Source organism: Schistocerca nitens, chromosome 4, assembly GCF_023898315.1.
Source record: "Schistocerca nitens isolate TAMUIC-IGC-003100 chromosome 4, iqSchNite1.1, whole genome shotgun sequence".
In the NCBI taxonomy this organism is placed as follows: domain Eukaryota; kingdom Metazoa; phylum Arthropoda; class Insecta; order Orthoptera; family Acrididae; genus Schistocerca; species Schistocerca nitens.
In genome coordinates, this window is record NC_064617.1 from 236,317,950 (window position 1) to 236,335,046 (window position 17,097).

At 41.1% G+C, this 17,097-nt stretch overlaps 1 protein-coding gene across 2 annotated transcripts in view; it reads right to left on the reverse strand.

Annotated features, from left to right (window-relative positions):
* Positions 1–16,824, reverse strand: part of LOC126252039 (target of Myb protein 1) — a 132,840-nt gene extending 116,016 nt beyond the window's left edge. For both annotated transcript variants that reach the window (XM_049952831.1, XM_049952830.1), the window contains exon 1: positions 16,721–16,824. In XM_049952831.1, the coding sequence (XP_049808788.1) occupies positions 16,721–16,772 (52 nt within the window). In that variant the 5' untranslated portion in view covers positions 16,773–16,824. The remainder of the gene's footprint in view (positions 1–16,720) is intronic.
* Positions 16,825–17,097: the final 273 nt, after the last annotated feature.

Consider the following 17,097-nt stretch of genomic DNA (forward strand, 5'->3'; position numbering starts at 1 on the left):
ATATAGGTCCCTGCCAATGTATAGTCATTTCTTAACTGGACACAGACCTTATCCCATGCACTTAAACAACATGAATCTCAGACAGACACCAACCTGCACAAGTGGGGAGGTGAATTGCGACAATACTGTACTCTAAACTTACATGTAAATTAAAATAGCACAAGACAGTGCATGCATATCGCCACAAAAATGTACTAACACAAGTAAATATACATACAATAACAATGAATACAGCTAATTAGGCTACTAATAATAGACTAATACATATGCTGCTGCAGATCAACAATATAGTCCTGCATAGTGTCTCTTTTACTATCATTATGGACTAACCAATACACTGATATCAACCATATGGCCACTGCAAAATGTCTTTTCCACTATTAACATAATTCTAATAATTATGACTAGCAGTCAATGGCTCAAAGTAACAATTCCAAGGCGTTCACCCCCACCCACAATTTTTTCTATTTTTCATTCTTCTTAAATATCCAAACACTATTTATATTTCAATTTTCAAAGTTTATGTTCAATTACTGACTTAAAAAATTCTGCAGGCAAGAAAAATAATAAGTGGCCTGCTTCCACTTGGTGAGACTTGTGCAACGGTGTGTGTGGAGGTGGGGCTAGACAGAGCTGTAATCACAACCACGCCCCCTTCCCCTCAACTGGACACAGCGGCTAAGTGGCCAGATCAAGATCTACATTAAAAAATCAGGTGGTGGTGACTCATTAAAAATAAAACAACAAGGTTTTTCTTGTTTTTGTTTTTTCAAAGGTATTGTCCACGGGCAGAATCATGTAGCTTCTGACATTATTCACTAAATGTGAACATAATGGCTCTCTAAGAATCCTTTGGGCACCCAAAAAGTCACCTTCACATCTGGCAATCTTGTACTTTGGGTGGAGTCGAATACTACCCGCATGGAAGTCTAAGCCCAATCACAAATCTTGCCCAAGACTTGCTGAGCTCATGTTCTATTCATTGAACAATGATGCAAAACCATACCAAATACCATCTTGAAGTCAAAGAACATGGCATCAACTTGGTCATCATCATCTTGGCACTCAGATCTCAACAGCGACCTGATTTTTGCAAGATCTCTGTTTGCAGACTCCATGTTGAATTACACAGGAGATTTATGTTCTCCAAAAAGGTAATAATATATAAGCACATAAAATGTTCAAAAAGTCTAAAATAAATTGATACTTCCCTTTTCACTCCGTCTGGTAAGTCTCTTCTGCTCCTGGTTCTCAGCAATTTTTCCATAACTCTCCTCGTTTCCTAAACCTTGCCAGTCCTTTTCTTTCAACCATTTTCCTTCCCCTTAAACCCTTCTGCCAGAAGGAGGCGGCACTGGCTCCCAAAGCTTGCACATTTCTTTAACTTTTATATATGTTTCTCCTGGCGCCGCTTGGCGAGTAGGTATTTTATCTGTCCAATTATATTATATTTTCTTCTTCTTCTGCGGCTCTGCAACTCGTGATGAGTCTCAGCCTCTTCAACTATCTCCTTCCATTTATATCCATCCCTTACTAGCATTTTCCAGTTCCTCTAGCCCATCTTCTAAAGGTCTTCTATGACTCCATCCTCCCATCTAGTTTTTGATCAACCACTTCCTCTCTGTCCACCTGGCTTTCCTTGTAAATTCCTTATCATTCTACCGTGCCACATGTCCAGCCCATCTCAGCCTGGATGACTTCACAATTCTTCTAACAGGCCGATCTCTCTAGAACACATACAACTCATGGCTGTATCTCCTCTTCCATCTTTCCCTTTCGCAAATTGGGCCAATGATTCCCCTGAGTATCCTTCTCTTGAATGCATCTTTTGCTGTCAGAGCCCAGGTTTCAGAAGCATGTATAAGCACTGATCTGACAGTGTTTTATAGATGATTAGTTTTGTGGTTCTAGTCAGGAGCATTGTAGATAGATGCTTTATTAAGATAAAATACACTTTATTGGTTGCAATTAGTCTCTGCTTTATTTCATAGTAGGTATCATTTAGACTGATTACAATCAAATCCAGGTACTTAAAATGATTGACTCTTTCAAAGGTGTAACTACCCATCGTTATTTCAGTTGGCATGTTCTCCCTGTGTGCTTTCCCAGTAGCTAGGTATTTTGTTTTCTGCTCATTGATATTTAGTCCTATATGCCTGCCATCCTGTTTAAGTGTGTTGAACGACTCTTCCATTGTTGTCAGAATTCTTGCTACTACGTCGATGTTGTCGACATAGGCCAATATCTGCACAGAATTATGAAAAATTACGGTATATTGATAATTTTTACTTTGGGACCATCTAACTACAATGGAATGAAATACAATTTTCGTGCTATACACATTTCGCCTTTATTATCTGCAAGGCACCTTCGGTGGCCTGGAATATGTACATAATTTTACTATTCAGTTTACATTTTGAGGCAATATACCTATAGGCTATAAACAGTTCTGGTGGTTGGTTTTTTGCTATGATGTAGTAATATTTTAAATTCTACTTATAGGTTGCATGGATGATTTTCTATATATTATGTTCCTGTTTCATTTTTGGTTCTGTTTCTCTTCTTATAACTGTCACTTGGGCTTTTTGTTTTCCACATTTCACAGCACTAGGAATTGAACACTTGTTTTGATGAAAGTTCCTAGTGCTGTGAAATGTGGAAAACAAAAAACACCAAGTGGTAATTATAAGAAGAGAAACAGCACCAAAAATGGAACAGAAACATAAGATGTAGAAAACCGTCCACGCACCCTGTAAGTAGGATTTAAAATATTATTATGTCACAGCAAAAACCCACCACCAGAATTGTTTATAACCTATTGGCACATTTCCCCAAAATGTAATCTAAATAGTAAAAATATATACATATTCCAGGCCACTGAAGATGCCTTGCAGAGAATAAAGGCAAAACGTGTTTAGCATGAAAATTGTGTTTCACTCAGTTGTAGTTAGACAGTCCAAAAGCAAATATTATCATATACCTTAATATTACAAGCAACTAGGAAGACAGGACTACAAAAGTTGAAGATGTTATGGAAAATCGTTCCCCTATTCAAGGCATTTCCTTCTCTCAACACCTTCTCCGAGGCTGCATTGAATAGTAGACATGCCAGTGCATTACCTTGCCATATTCCATTTTTACTTCCCAAAGTATTGAAAGTACTGGACCAGATTCCTCCGGTTTTTATGCTACCTTGTGTTTCTCTCATTGTCATTCTTGCTATGCTTAACATTTTTTTTTTTAAGTACCCAATTCACATAGAGCTTGATATAGTTGCTCTCCGTCTATACTATTGTAGGCTGCTTCAAAATAAATAAAAGATGTCAAGTTAAAACATCATATTCCTTTGTTTCTTCCAGAATTTGTCTTATGGTAAATATCTGGTTGACTGTTGACTTGCTGCACATAAATCCATGTTGGTACAGCCCTGTTTCCCTCTGTATTATTGGAAGGAGTCTGTTGTATAGTATGTTAGAGAGGATTTTGTATCCCAGATTAAGCAGTGTGATTCCTCTATAGTTACCGCATTCCATCGGGCCTCCATTCTTATACATGGGGCATATAATTCCCTCTTTCTATATTTGAGGAATTTCTTCTTCTTCCCATACTAGATTCACCAGTTTCTGGATGTTCCTTTCTAATTCTGAGCCTCCGTGCTTGAAAAGTTCTGTTGGAATGCCATCTGTTACTGTAAACTTGTTGTTCTTTAATTTACTCATTGCAGTTCACACCTCTTCTAAGGTAGGTGTGTCCACACTGTTTTCTGGATCCTCTTCCTCCTGTATTTCTGATGGGTTTCTCAGTACAACTTGTTTTGTATTAAGGAATATATCAAAGTGGCAACACCACTTCTCGCATATCTCCTTCTCTTCGCTTACAATTTTGCCCTTCTAATCTTTTATCAAACTTGTCCTGCCCTTGAAAGGTTTCCGTGCCTTAATCATCTCTCTATAAAATTTCCTTGCCTTGTTTGAACTTCTCAGAAGCTCCATTTCTTCAATATTTACCTTAATCCACTTGCTCTTTTTCCTTTGATGGGTCCTTTTTTTCAATTCTCCTTTTTATATTCTTCCATTACTCTCCTGCTACAATGTAGTTGTTCAAATGGTTGAAATGGCTCTGAGCACTATGGGACTCAACTGTTGAGGTCATACGTCCCCTAGAACTTAGAACTACTTAAACCTAACTAACCTAAGGACATCACACACATCCATGCCCGAGGCAGGATTCGAACCTGCGACCGTAGCAGTCCCGCGGTTCCAGACTGTAGCGTCTAGAACCCCTCGGCCACTCCGTCCGGTGATGTAGTTGTAAATCCTTCTGTATGCTTCATTTCTTTTCATCTGTTACTGTTTCACATTCGGTATTGATCCATGAGATTCTTGTTTGCCTTATGCTGTTCCCAAGTATCTTGCCTGCTGTTATCTGCAGTCTTTTTTATCTTTTCCCATTGATCTTCAATGTTGTTACATTCTCCAGCATTTTCAAAGGCCTAAATTATTCTCTCCTGGTATTGTTTCCCTGCTTCCTCTGATTCTAAAGATGTGAAGTTATATTTCTGTGTCTTGGGCTGGGTTTCTTTCACTGTGTTAGATATTTTTGCCCTCACCCGTGCCCAAACTAGGAAGTGATACGTATCTATATTTGGACCTCTTAAACTCCTTTCATCCAATGAGACTGACTTGTGCATTGCACCAATTAATACATGACTGATCCGTTTTGTTGTATTTCTATCTGGTGCTGTCCATGTCCCCTTATGAATTTCCTTGTGTGGGAACAATATGGAGCCTACCATCATGTTGCTAGATGTTGCAAATGGTATTAAAATAGTTCCGTTGTCATTACTTATGGCATGTAAGTCTATAGATGTGTTCTCTTCCCACCTGGGCATTTAGGTCTCATATTATACACCAGGCATACATCATATGCACTTTCCAGAGATTCGCAGAAAGCTCCCTTCACCTCATACTCTTGATTCTTCAGTTAGTGCGTGAGCATTAATTATGGAGTAATTGAAGAATTTCCGTTTTATCCTAAACTTGGGTTTACTGCATTGAATCCTATTACAAAGTGCTTTAGTTGGTGATGCACCATGAATCCTGGCCCGAACTCAGGGTTCCTTTCGCTACAGTTATAAAATAAGTTTGCTTCTTACACCCGATTGGAGACCAGCAGCTTCATGCAGGATTATATTTTGTAAAACAGATTCTTTTTGTTATTGCATTTGTTACTTGTATTCCACCCATTCTGATGAGAGGGGTCTCTAGTATGTGGAAAGAAGTGAAATACATATATTTTATTCAAGTGCAATACAATGAAAAATGATTATTGCAGCTAATTTTGGTTATAAAATAACCTACAACATTTAGAAGCCTTGAAGATAATCTACAATGGTGTAATAAGAGTTATTCAATATGCAATTCTTTAATTCAATCTTAAACCACACTACATCACCCAAAAGATATTTAACACATTGTGGCACATCGCTGAACACATGTGTACCGCTTATTGCCATTAACTTGTGCCTTATCCTCACCTAATATCATCCTGTTTTATATATGTAAAGATTACTTCTGTACTGTATCTGACATATCTTATTTTGTTGAGTGAAATGGTCAAAGGATGAATAAATAAACAAATAAATAAATGATACGAGTTATGGCCTCATTCTGATCTTTCTTATGGCCTACAGTTACACTGCTGCTAACTTGTAACCATCAAATACATTGAAATTATTATTTAGTTGTTTGCATAGTTTGTAACATCTTCTTCCGGTACAATTTGAAGACAGAGTCCATCTCAATTGGCAAAAATGGGAATAGTCTATTTCTGTATGCAATCATGAAGCTTCAATAATCATTTGCTTCATGGATATGGTAACATATTTTGCTATAAAAAGGAAGAGGAAGAAGAGTTGTCAAGGAGAAAAATTTTCAGTTTGTTTTCAAATTTTACTTTGCTATCTGACAGACATTTTGTGTCACTGGGTAAGTGATCACAAAAATTCTTTTCGCTTCTGCTACTGTAATTATCCACATCACTGTTCCTTCTGAAATGTAGTGGATTATTTAGAATAAATTTCATGAGGAAATAAATATATTGTGAAGCAATAGTCAGAATGCCCAACTCCTTAAACAAATGTCTACAAGATGATTGTGGGTGACATCACACATTACTCTTACAACCTGTTGTTGAGCAATGGAGACTTACTTTCTTAAAGATGAGTCACCCCAGAACATTATTCCATATGACATTATTGCATGAAAGATATGCTAAATATATCAGCTTACTGATTTCTCTCTTCCCAAGTTTTGCAATAATTCTAAGAGCAAATGTGGCTGAACTAAGTTGTTTTGGGAGTTTCAAAATGTGCTTTTTCCAGTTTCAATTCTCATCTATATGGACACTTAAGAATCTTGAAGTTTCCACTCTATTTACTACAGTACTTCCCCACCACTTGTTACACGTATTATTGGTGTAGTATCCCTAGGTGTGCAGAACTGAATATGCTGCGTCTTTTTACTATTTCTTCTGTTTCTGTATGTCTGCTTGGACTTATTACAATACTAACATCATCTGCACAAGGAATCAATTCTGCTTGTTGTGTATTAGGTGGAAGATCATTTACATATAAGAGGAACAATAGTGGGCCTAATGTTCAGTCTTGTTGAACCTCGTAATCTCCCCAGTCAGATGAATCTTGCCTGCTTACATTGGCTGAATGATTAACTCACTGCCATGAATCTCATTGTTGCGACTCGCCGATCCTTCAAAGTGCCGCCACACAGTTACGCATGTCCTCTACATGTGGCGCTGTCTGCCAGCCGTGCAGCAGCAGCACCACCTAAGCAGCCAGCCAGCCAGCGGCCACTAGACTTGGACTCAGTTATGATCTGACTGTTAAAGTGTACACACGTCTTACTCTTTTTACTTGATCGGTGACTTTCATGTATTGCGTCTTCCTTGAAATATATTTGTTCAACTTGACGTTATAACAATTGGCAACGAGGATGGGATTTTTCTTTTCCATAGTTGACCCACATGTTTCCATGGCTACTTTAGAGCAACTATTGCAAGGTCTCATAGAACAGCAAACGCTTCTCACAAATGCGATTTGTGATTTCATCACAGCATCAAATGCAGGGCGTCTCTCGTCATTGTCTCTACCTACTTTTCCTCCTTACGACGAGACGGCGGAAGACTGGTCTAATTACGAAAAACGTCTTCGACAGCACTTCTTGGCATTTCATATCGCGGATGACCAAACATGTAAGTCTCTGTTCCTTTCATGGATTTCACCTCAAATGTATCGGTTGTTGTCGCAATTGGCTCCTTTGAAAGATCCTGCATCTTTGTCCTTTGCTGAAATGTGCTCACTTCTGTCCGTCTATTTTCAAAAGCAAACGCATGTGGTAGCCTCTCGTGTTGCCTTTTATCGTTGTCAAAAACAATCGAATCAATCCTATCGCGCTTGGGCTGCTGAACTTAAGGGCCTCAGTAGAAAGTGTCAATTTGTTACTGAAGTTCACAAAGAATGCTATGCCGATTCCATGATACGGGATGCTATTACCCAATCAGCCCCCGACAAAGAAGTTGGGCAACATGCCCTTCAGTTGGCAAATCCGACTCCAGATGAAGTCCTATCCATCGCTCAGTCTTTTGAAATTTCTCGCGCCGCTAGAGCACAGATAGAGGCATGGGGCGACGTCGGGGAAATACAACCTCTTTGCGATGTTGACGAAGCGTGTGGCGTGTCTCCGCTGGCCGACGTGGCCGCAGTACGCTCCCAAGCGCAGCCTTGGCCTAACAGTAAACAAACCTCTAAGAAACTGCAGCAAAACCATGGCAACTTCCTTCATGTCCGCGGTGTTTTACGAAACATTCACGAAAAGATTGTCCACAACGTTGGGCCATGTGTCACAAATGCAAAAAAAAAAAAAAAAAAAAAGGGTCATGTGTCATCCATTTGCAAATCCGACCGCATACATGATTTTCATGAACATGACGCTGATTCTGATTCTGTGTTGTCTGTCGATTGTACTTCTTCCCTTTCAGGGGAGTTATTCCTCACTGTCCAAATACTTGGTCAAGATGTTCGCATGCAGGTGGATACTGGTTCTGCTGCCACTATCATCAATTCTCAGATGTATCTTCAGTTGGGTTCTCCAATCCTGTCACCTGTCACTAGGCAATTATGGACTTACAATAAACAGAAGATTTCTCTCTTGGGACAATTTGATGCTGAGGTATCTTACAAATCTGTCATTCGCACTGTTCCCATATTTGTGGTCGACCATAGTAACGTGGAGAATCTTTTTGGTTTCGATGCCTTTCGCATTTTTGGGTTCCCCATAAATGACTCTGTTAATATCGTCTCTAATGCTATTCCTTATGCTCAATCGGATTCCTTGTCTACGACATTTTCGTCCCTTTTTTCTCCTGGGTTAGGCCGTGCCAACGACTTTGAAGCTCATATCACGCTCAAACCCATTGCTTGGCCTAAGTTTTTTCGAGCTCGGCCCATTCCTGTGGCCCTTCGTGATCAGGTCAAACAGGAGCTGGATCATCTCACTGCTTCAGGGATCTTGCTTCCTGTCACTTCCAGTGAGTGGTCCTCTCCTGTCGTTGTTGTTGCTAAGCCAAATGATGATATTCGTCTCTGTTGCGATTTCAAAGCCACTGTAAATGCTCAATGCCTTATCGACACTTACCCTATGCCTCAACCTGAAGAATTGTTCACTAAACTTGCTGGAGGCCAGTATTTTTCTAAACATGACCTGTCAGAAGCTTATCATCAACTTCCTCTCGAGCTGCTTCCCGGCAGTTTCTGATCCTTAACACGCCTTTTGGCCTCTATCAATACCAAAGATTGCCATTCGGGGTTGCCAGCGCCCCTGCTCTCTTTCAGCGATTCTTGGAACAATTATTGCTCACTGTCCCTGGGTGTATAAATGAGCAGGACGACATTGTTGTCACTGGCTCCACCACTGACGAACATCTTCAAAATCTCCGCACACCTTTTCATGTCTTACAGACTGCCGGTCTTAAGTGTAATCTTCAGAAATCAAACTTTTTTCAGGCATCTATCACGTCCTTGGGGTTTCAATGCCCTCGGGATGGTATTCGTCCGCTTCAGCAAACTGTCGCTGCGATCGATGCCCTTCCGCACCCTACATCTGTTAAAGAACTGCAGGCCTACTTGGGGAAAATAGCATACTATTACAAGTTTTTACCGTCTGCTGCTTCGGTGGCTCAGCCGCTGCATCTCCTGTTGCATAAAAACTTGCCTTTTCAGTGCTCCGCATCATGCGATGCGGCTTTCCAGGAATTGAAGACTATGCTGAAACAGGCCCCGTGCCTGGCTACTTATCGACCTGGCCAACATCTTGTTCTTGCCACGGACGCCTCTCAATACGGGGTCAGTGCAGCCCTAGCGCACCTTTTTTCTGACGGTTCTGAACAACCCATTGCTTATGCCTCCAAAATGCTCATGGATGCCCAACAAAAGTATTCTCAAATTGAAAAAGAAGCTTTGGCCATTATTTATGCTCTTCATAAGTTTGGTGTTTTCCTCTATGGATCCAAATTTCATCTTGTTACGGATCACAAACCACTTGTTTCCTTGTTTCATCCATCAACGTCACTTCCCGACAAGGCTCCACACCGCCTCCAGCGTTGGGCTCTTTACTTGTCTCATTTCAATTATGAGATTCATTTCCGGCCGCAAATGCTGATACACTGTCTCGTCTTCCTGTGGGTCCTGATCACGCATTCGATAGGGACGAACTTTTGTGTGTCCACCTGGATGTTGCCGAGCAGCGAGTTGTGGACGGGTTCCCCATCACCGGGGACCGGCTGGCAACTGCTACGGGATCTGACCCTACCCTCTCCCGGGTTTTACGATGTATTCAGAAGGGTTGGCCAGATCGTCCGTCCGCTAAGACTTCTGATCCGTTGCGGAACTACTATGCTTTGCGTTACCGGCTCACAGCTAGGGATGGTGTTATCCTCCTTTCCACCGAAAATGCTTCGCCACGTGTTGTGGTACCTGCGTCTTTGCGTGCTTTGGTCTTGTGTCTCCTTCACCAAGGGCACTGGGATGTGTCTCACACAAAATCTCTGGCGCGCTGTCATGTGTACTGGCCCGGCATCGACTCTGAAATCGCACACATGGTCGCTGCCTGCGGCCCTTGTGCGTCACAGGCCACCGCCCTGAAGTCATCTTTGTCACCGTGGCCTTCGCTTGAGAAGCCCTGCCAGTGTATTAATGCTGACTTCGCGGGCCCCTTTTTAGATACTTATTGGCTTCTCGTTATTGACGCCTACTCTAACTTTCCTTTCATTGTCCGTTGCATGTCGCCTACCACCGTGGCAACCACCAACGCTCTGGCTCGAATTTTCTCTTCGGAAGGCCTTCCCTCTACTCTTGTTACAGATAATGGTTCGCAATTTGCCTCTTCTGATTTTGCGGATTTTTTTGCCCGTCACGGCGTCATACATGTGACGGCCCCTCCGTTCCATCCACAGTCAAACGGTGAGGCTGAACGACTGGTCCGCACATTTAAGGCTCAGATGAGGAAACTCCTGACTTCTGCTAATAATGCGCTTCTCCAATTTCTGGCTTCTTACCGTTTCAACCCCATGGGCGACCACAGCCCGGCTGAGCTCTTACATGGCCGACAGCCCTGCATGCTATTTCAACTTCTGCGGATTTCCACCTCATGGCCGCGGGTGCCTTCACTTGGCCGGTTCACCGGCAATGACCATGTATGGGTACGGGGATATGGCAGGCAGCCAAAATGGAGTCCTGGCTGCATCTTACGACACCATGGCCGACGCTTGTATGAAATCCAGATGGACACTGGTGTTGCAGTGCGTCATTCAGACCAGCTTCAGCCTCGTGTGTCGGCAACGGCTGTTCCGGATGCCGCTACACCACCTTCGGCTCTACCTGATGCTCGGGATACTGGAATCTCTCATTACTCACAACGCAGTCCTCTCACCATCATATCGGTGCCAGCACAAGAACTGATGCCACCAGGAGACGTGTCCATGCAGGAACCAGACGACCATCATCTGTCGGAGCAACTCTACTCGCCTCCTTCTCCTACGGATGCGGACACATCGCCCATGTCTTCTGTTATAACAACCGGACTTGCCGCAACGGGCAGATTGGTGCACGGCGCCCCAGCAGAATTCGACCCCCACGTCTCCTGTCATCTCGACCTGTTATCATCGGGGACACTTCCGTCCGTACGGGAAGCCTCCTCCTCGAGACTTTACGGCCAGTCAAACAACACCTATGGACGTTAGCAATCTACGGGCCACCTCCATCAAGATCTGTGCAAAAAATTCAAAGGGGGGAAAAATGTTGTGACTCATCGATCTTTCAAAGTGCCGCTGCGCAGTTACGCGTGTCCTCCACATGCGGCGCTGTCTGCCAGCCATGCAGCAGCAGCGCCACCTAAGCGGCCAGCCAGCCAGCAGCCACTAGACTTGGACTCAGTTATGATTTGACTGTTAAAGTGTACACACGTCTTACTCTGTTTACTTGATCTGTGACTTTCATGTATTGCGTCTTCCTTGAAATATATTTGGTCAACTTGACGTTACAACACTCATAGTGTGTGAAAACAAAGATCAACAAAAAGAATCGCCTTTATAAATGTCGCAGACTGGAGATAAGTTTTGGCCTTCGTTCAGTAACTGAACTCGGTCCAGAAATCCATTCTGTTGTGTAAGGTATTAATCTTACCTTGCAGATAGGCAGCATATATTATCAGTTACTGCAGCCAACAAAGTAAGCACGAGGAAAGATGCTGCTGTTGACATTAATTTATAGAAGATAGGAACCAATTGTGATGGAAAAGTTTGAAAGTGTGTTATGACAGTATAAATAAAAGGACCAAAGAAGTTGAAATGCTTACACAGAAGTGGTAATTTTGCCAGGCCTACTGTTATGGAAAGTGGACAGAAGATAATTGCATCGATGAAGCCAAAATTTATTCATATTTCTGTTCATGCAGTAATTATTCTAATCTCATCCTCACGATCCCATTGTGAGTGATTCTTATGGGGGGGGGGGGGGTTGTTTTTTTGGGGAAGGCGACCAGACAGCGAGGTCATCGGTCACATCGGATTAGGGAAGGACGGGGAAGGAAGTCGGCCGTGCCCTTTCAAAGGAACCATCCCGGCATTTGCCTGGAGCGATTTAGGGAAATCACGGAAAACCTAAATCAGGATGGCCGGACGCGGGATTGAACCGTCGTCCTCCCGAATGCGGATTCTTATGGGGTTGTACTATATGCCGCGAGTCATCATTTAAAGCCGGTTCCCGAAACTTTGTTAAAAGACTTTCTCAGTATAGTTTATGTCTTATTTTCAAGAGTTTGCCACCTCAGTTCAGTATCTCTGTCATTCTCCCATGGATCAAATAAACCTGTGGCCATTCATGCTGCCCTTCTCTGTATATGTTCAATATCCCCCGTGGTACACGTCCCACACACTTGAGCAATAGTTTACAACTAGTTGTCCAAGTTATCTGTAAGCAATCTCCTTTGTAGACAGATTGCAGTTCCCCAGTATACTACCAATAAACCAAAGTCTACACCTAGTTTACCCACAATTGAGCAAATGTGATCATTCCATTTCATATCCCTAAAAATGGTTACATCCAGGTATTTGTATGAGTTGGCCAATTCCAACAATGACTCACTGATATTATAGTCATACAATAATACTTTTTCCCGTTTAGTAAAGTGCAAAATTTTATATTTTTGAACATTTAAAGCAAGTTGCCAATCTTTGCACCACTTTGAAATCTTATCAAGATCCGACTGAATTTTCATGTGACTTCATCATAGACAACTACATCATCTGCAAAAAGTGTGAGGTTACTGTTAATATTGTCTGCGAGGTCATCAATATACAACATGAACAGCAAGGGTCCCAACACACATCACTGGGGCACAACCAAATTTACTTCTACATCAGACAGTGCCTCTCCATCCATGATAACATGCTGTGTTTCCCCTACCAAAAAGTCCTCAATCCAGACACAAATGTCACTTGATTCCCCATATGATCATACTTTTGACAATAAACTTAGGTGTGGCACTGAGTCAAATGCATTTGGAAATCAAGAAATACTCCACATACCTGACTACCTTGTCCAAAGCTTTCACTATGTCATATGAGAAAAATGCAAGTTGAGAAATTTGTTAACATTGAGTATAGGTGTAAGTGTCAGGAAGTCGTTTCTGAAAGTATTTGTATGGAGTGTAGCCATGTATGGAAGTGAAACATGGAGGATAAATAGTTTGGACAAGAAGAGAATAGAAGCTTTTGAAATGTGGTACTACAGAAGAATGCTGAAGATTAGATGGGTAGATCACATAGCTAATGAGGAGGTATTGAATAGGATTGGGGAGAAGAGAAAGTTGTGGCACAACTTGACTAGAAGAAGGGATCGGTTGGTAGGGCACATTCTGAGGCATCAAGGGATCACCAATTTAGTATTGGAGGGCAGCGAGGAATGTAGTCGAACTAAATCGGGTGATGCTGAGGGAATTGGATTAGGAAATCAGACACTTAAAGCAGTAGATGAGTTTTGCTATTTGAGGAGCAAAATAACTAATGATGGTCGAAGTAGAGAGGATATAAAATGTAGACTGGCAATGGCAAGGAAAGCGTTTCTGAAGAAGAGAAATTTGTTAACATCGAGTATAGATTTAAGTGTCAGGAAGTCGTTTCTGAAAGTATTTGTATGGAGTGTAGCCATGTATGGATGTGAAACATGGACGATAACTAGTTTGGACAAGAAGAGAATAGAAACTTTCGAAATGTGGTGCTACAGAAGAATGCTGAAGATTATATGGGTAGATCACATAACTAATGAGGAGGTATTGAATAAAATTGGAGAGAAGAGAAATTTGTGGCACAAGTTGACTAGAAGAAGGGATCAGTTGGTAGGGTATGTTCTGAGGCATCAAGGGATCACCAATTTAGAATTGGAGAGCAGCGTGGAGGGTAAAAATCGCAGAGGGAGACCAAGAGATGAATACACTAAACAGATTCAGAAGGATGCAGGTTGCGGTAGGTACTGGGAGATGAAGAACCTTGCACAGGATAGAGTAGCATGGAGAGCTGCATCAAACCAGTCTCTGGACTGAAGACCACAATAACAACAACAACAATGTGTCACTTGACCAATGTTTTCTGAATCCATGGTAGCTGCCATTGAGGAGGCCATTCTCTTCAAGATACCTCATTATATTTGAGCTCAAAATATGTTCTAAGATTCTACAACAGATCAATATCAAGGATATTGGATGTTAGTTTTGTGGATCACTTTGACTACCCTTCTTGTAGACGGGGTGACCTATGCTTTTTTTTTCCAGAAAATGAGCACCATTTTTTGTTCAAGGGATGTATCTAGATTATAGTTAGAATAGGGACTAGCTCAGTTGCAAATTTAATATAGAGTCTGATAGAGATTCCATAGGCCCGGAATCTTTGTTCAGTTTTAATGATCTCAGCTGTTTCGCCATACTAATGACATTAATACTTATTTCATTCCTCTTTTCAATGGTACAAGGATTAAATTGGGGCATTCATCCTGGGTTTTTCTTTGTAAAGGAGCATCTGAAAATGGAGTTAAGAATTTCAGCTTTTGCTTCACTACCCTCAAATTCAGTTTCTATCTCGTTCACTGGGGACTGAACACTACCTTTGGTGCCACAAACAGCCTTTACATATGACATAATTTCTTTGGGTTTTGTAAAATATCATTTGGCAATATTCTGCTACAGTGGTCACTGAATGCATCACACATCGATCTCTTAACAGAAAAATGCATTTCATTCAGCAAATCTCTATGCTGTGCTTTCCACCTATTATGCAGCAATCTCTGTTTCTTTAGAAGTTTCTTTACAGTGACTGTAAGTGAGGATCCCTCCCATTATGGACTGTTCTACTGGGTACATATCTATCCAGTGCACGGGCAACTATTCTTTTAAATGTGAGCCACAGTTCCTCTACATGCTCCTGCCTGTACTGAGAGTTTCAAGTTCCAGCTTACTGAACATATATCTTTCTGCTTGTTTTAGTTGTACTTTGTGCTTTGGTAATCATTGCTGCCACAAGTATGTCATGGTAACTGATACCAGTTTTGGTGTGGACATGCTCAAAGAGATCAGGTGTATTTGTTGTCATAAGATCAAATATATCCTCGTCGTGAATGGTGTTCCTAATTATATGTTCTAGGTAGTTTTCAGTGAAGGCATTTAGTAATGTTTCACATGATGTATTATAGCACCTACCACTAACAAAACAAAAGTCGCCACTGATGATTACAGTATGACTGGGGAACTTACTTACAAGTGAACTTCAATTTCTCTAGGAGAATACTGTGAGTCAAACAGTCAAAATGCCTTGGATGGGCCACCGATAATACCAACAACCACTATTTTATTATTTAATGCTAGTAAAATTTGATGAGTGAACATGTAAATGGGATTCTCAGTAGAGCAACTCTTCTGAAACCAAAACTGTGGTATGTTGAGGAGATACTACTCCAGAACACACCACCTTTTCAAAGATTTTGGAAAATGGACAAATAACTGATGCAATAACCCGAAAATGTAAACGTATTTTCGTACTGAGCATGATATTCTATTTCCTATATAAATGATTATCAATAGAACACTGATTGAGGCTGCTGGATAGAGCATGGCAGTATTTATAGTTTGTATACTCTATTACATGTAAATGATGTGATAAATGTGTTCCCCAAAGTGTACTGCATGTATGCAAATTATTATTTACTTGTTCACAGAGCATGCATAAAGCCAACGCATTAGTTCACTGTAAAATGTTAATTTACATTTATTATATTAATTTGTAGAACTGTGTTGTGCGTATGCAGTATGGTATTCTGGCGATTCCTATACCACACGGGTGATAGATCCAAATGGACGGTAATAAACTAAACTTAATGGTGCGGGCATGAGTCTAGAGTTAACGTGACTATTGCAATGTGTTTCGTAACACGTAAATAATGGCGAAAAAAATGCCACAATGTGACATGTCTCTCTAAACCTAGGGATGCGCAGTGCTGCTAGAGTCAAGATGCAAAACTAATGTAAACAAGGGGCAGTTGAACGAACAGTCTAGTGCTTAAAAAGAGGTGCTAATGACACTGTGAACCGGTTAGCTTCTAATTACATAACATACTTTTGAAAAAAATGGGCTCCTATAGTGAAACCTGGGATGATAGATGCTATAGATACTTTATTTTAACCTTCGGAGAGAGATGACAACAAGTTAACAATGTGGAAAACCTATTTTCTTATATTTTATTAATTTCATCGCAGTTATTTTGCTATGAATGACGTCGTAATGTCAGTTGTCAAACCATAAGTAGTGTGAATACTTCACTGGAGTATGACGCCGAAAACTCTATCTAGAAGCTCAGGATACAAGCTTGCAATTAATGTAATTCTATAGCTACGCCCATGTCACAGGAAATAAACTTAAATATCTACAGAACATAAAGCTAAAGCAAGCAGATCGATTGTCATTTGTCATGCGAAGCGAGCTGAATATTGCTTATGAATTCTGCGCAAATGTGTCACCTTATCTCTGTTCTTTGACGGTGACGATTGTACACTTCTTACATAAAAACACGACATTATTAAATGTTGAGTACATGTGAAATTACCTATTCTCTGCCCCACAGGCGTAGCAAACGGATTACCTCCGAAGAACGACATGTTTCACTGACAAATGAATCATGTGACGTAGCTCACGCCCTCACAGCAAAAGTCAATGGGAGAGAAACGTCACTGTGTGTACAGTAAAGTAACCTCAAAATGGAGTGTGTTGCGATGAGACTATGAAATAGTGCTTGTGTATGGTGATATTCCTATTTTCGTACTATGTGTGATTTCATAAAGAAGCGGTGCAGAACAACTGTTCTCTTTGTTTCGACTACACGCCATGGAAAATGTGTCGGAAAATTTTTATATTTTCGTCATGCAGTGCGCACTGTTCACCAACCAAATAAAATTCTTGAGGGCAATAAACACTTCTCAAGTT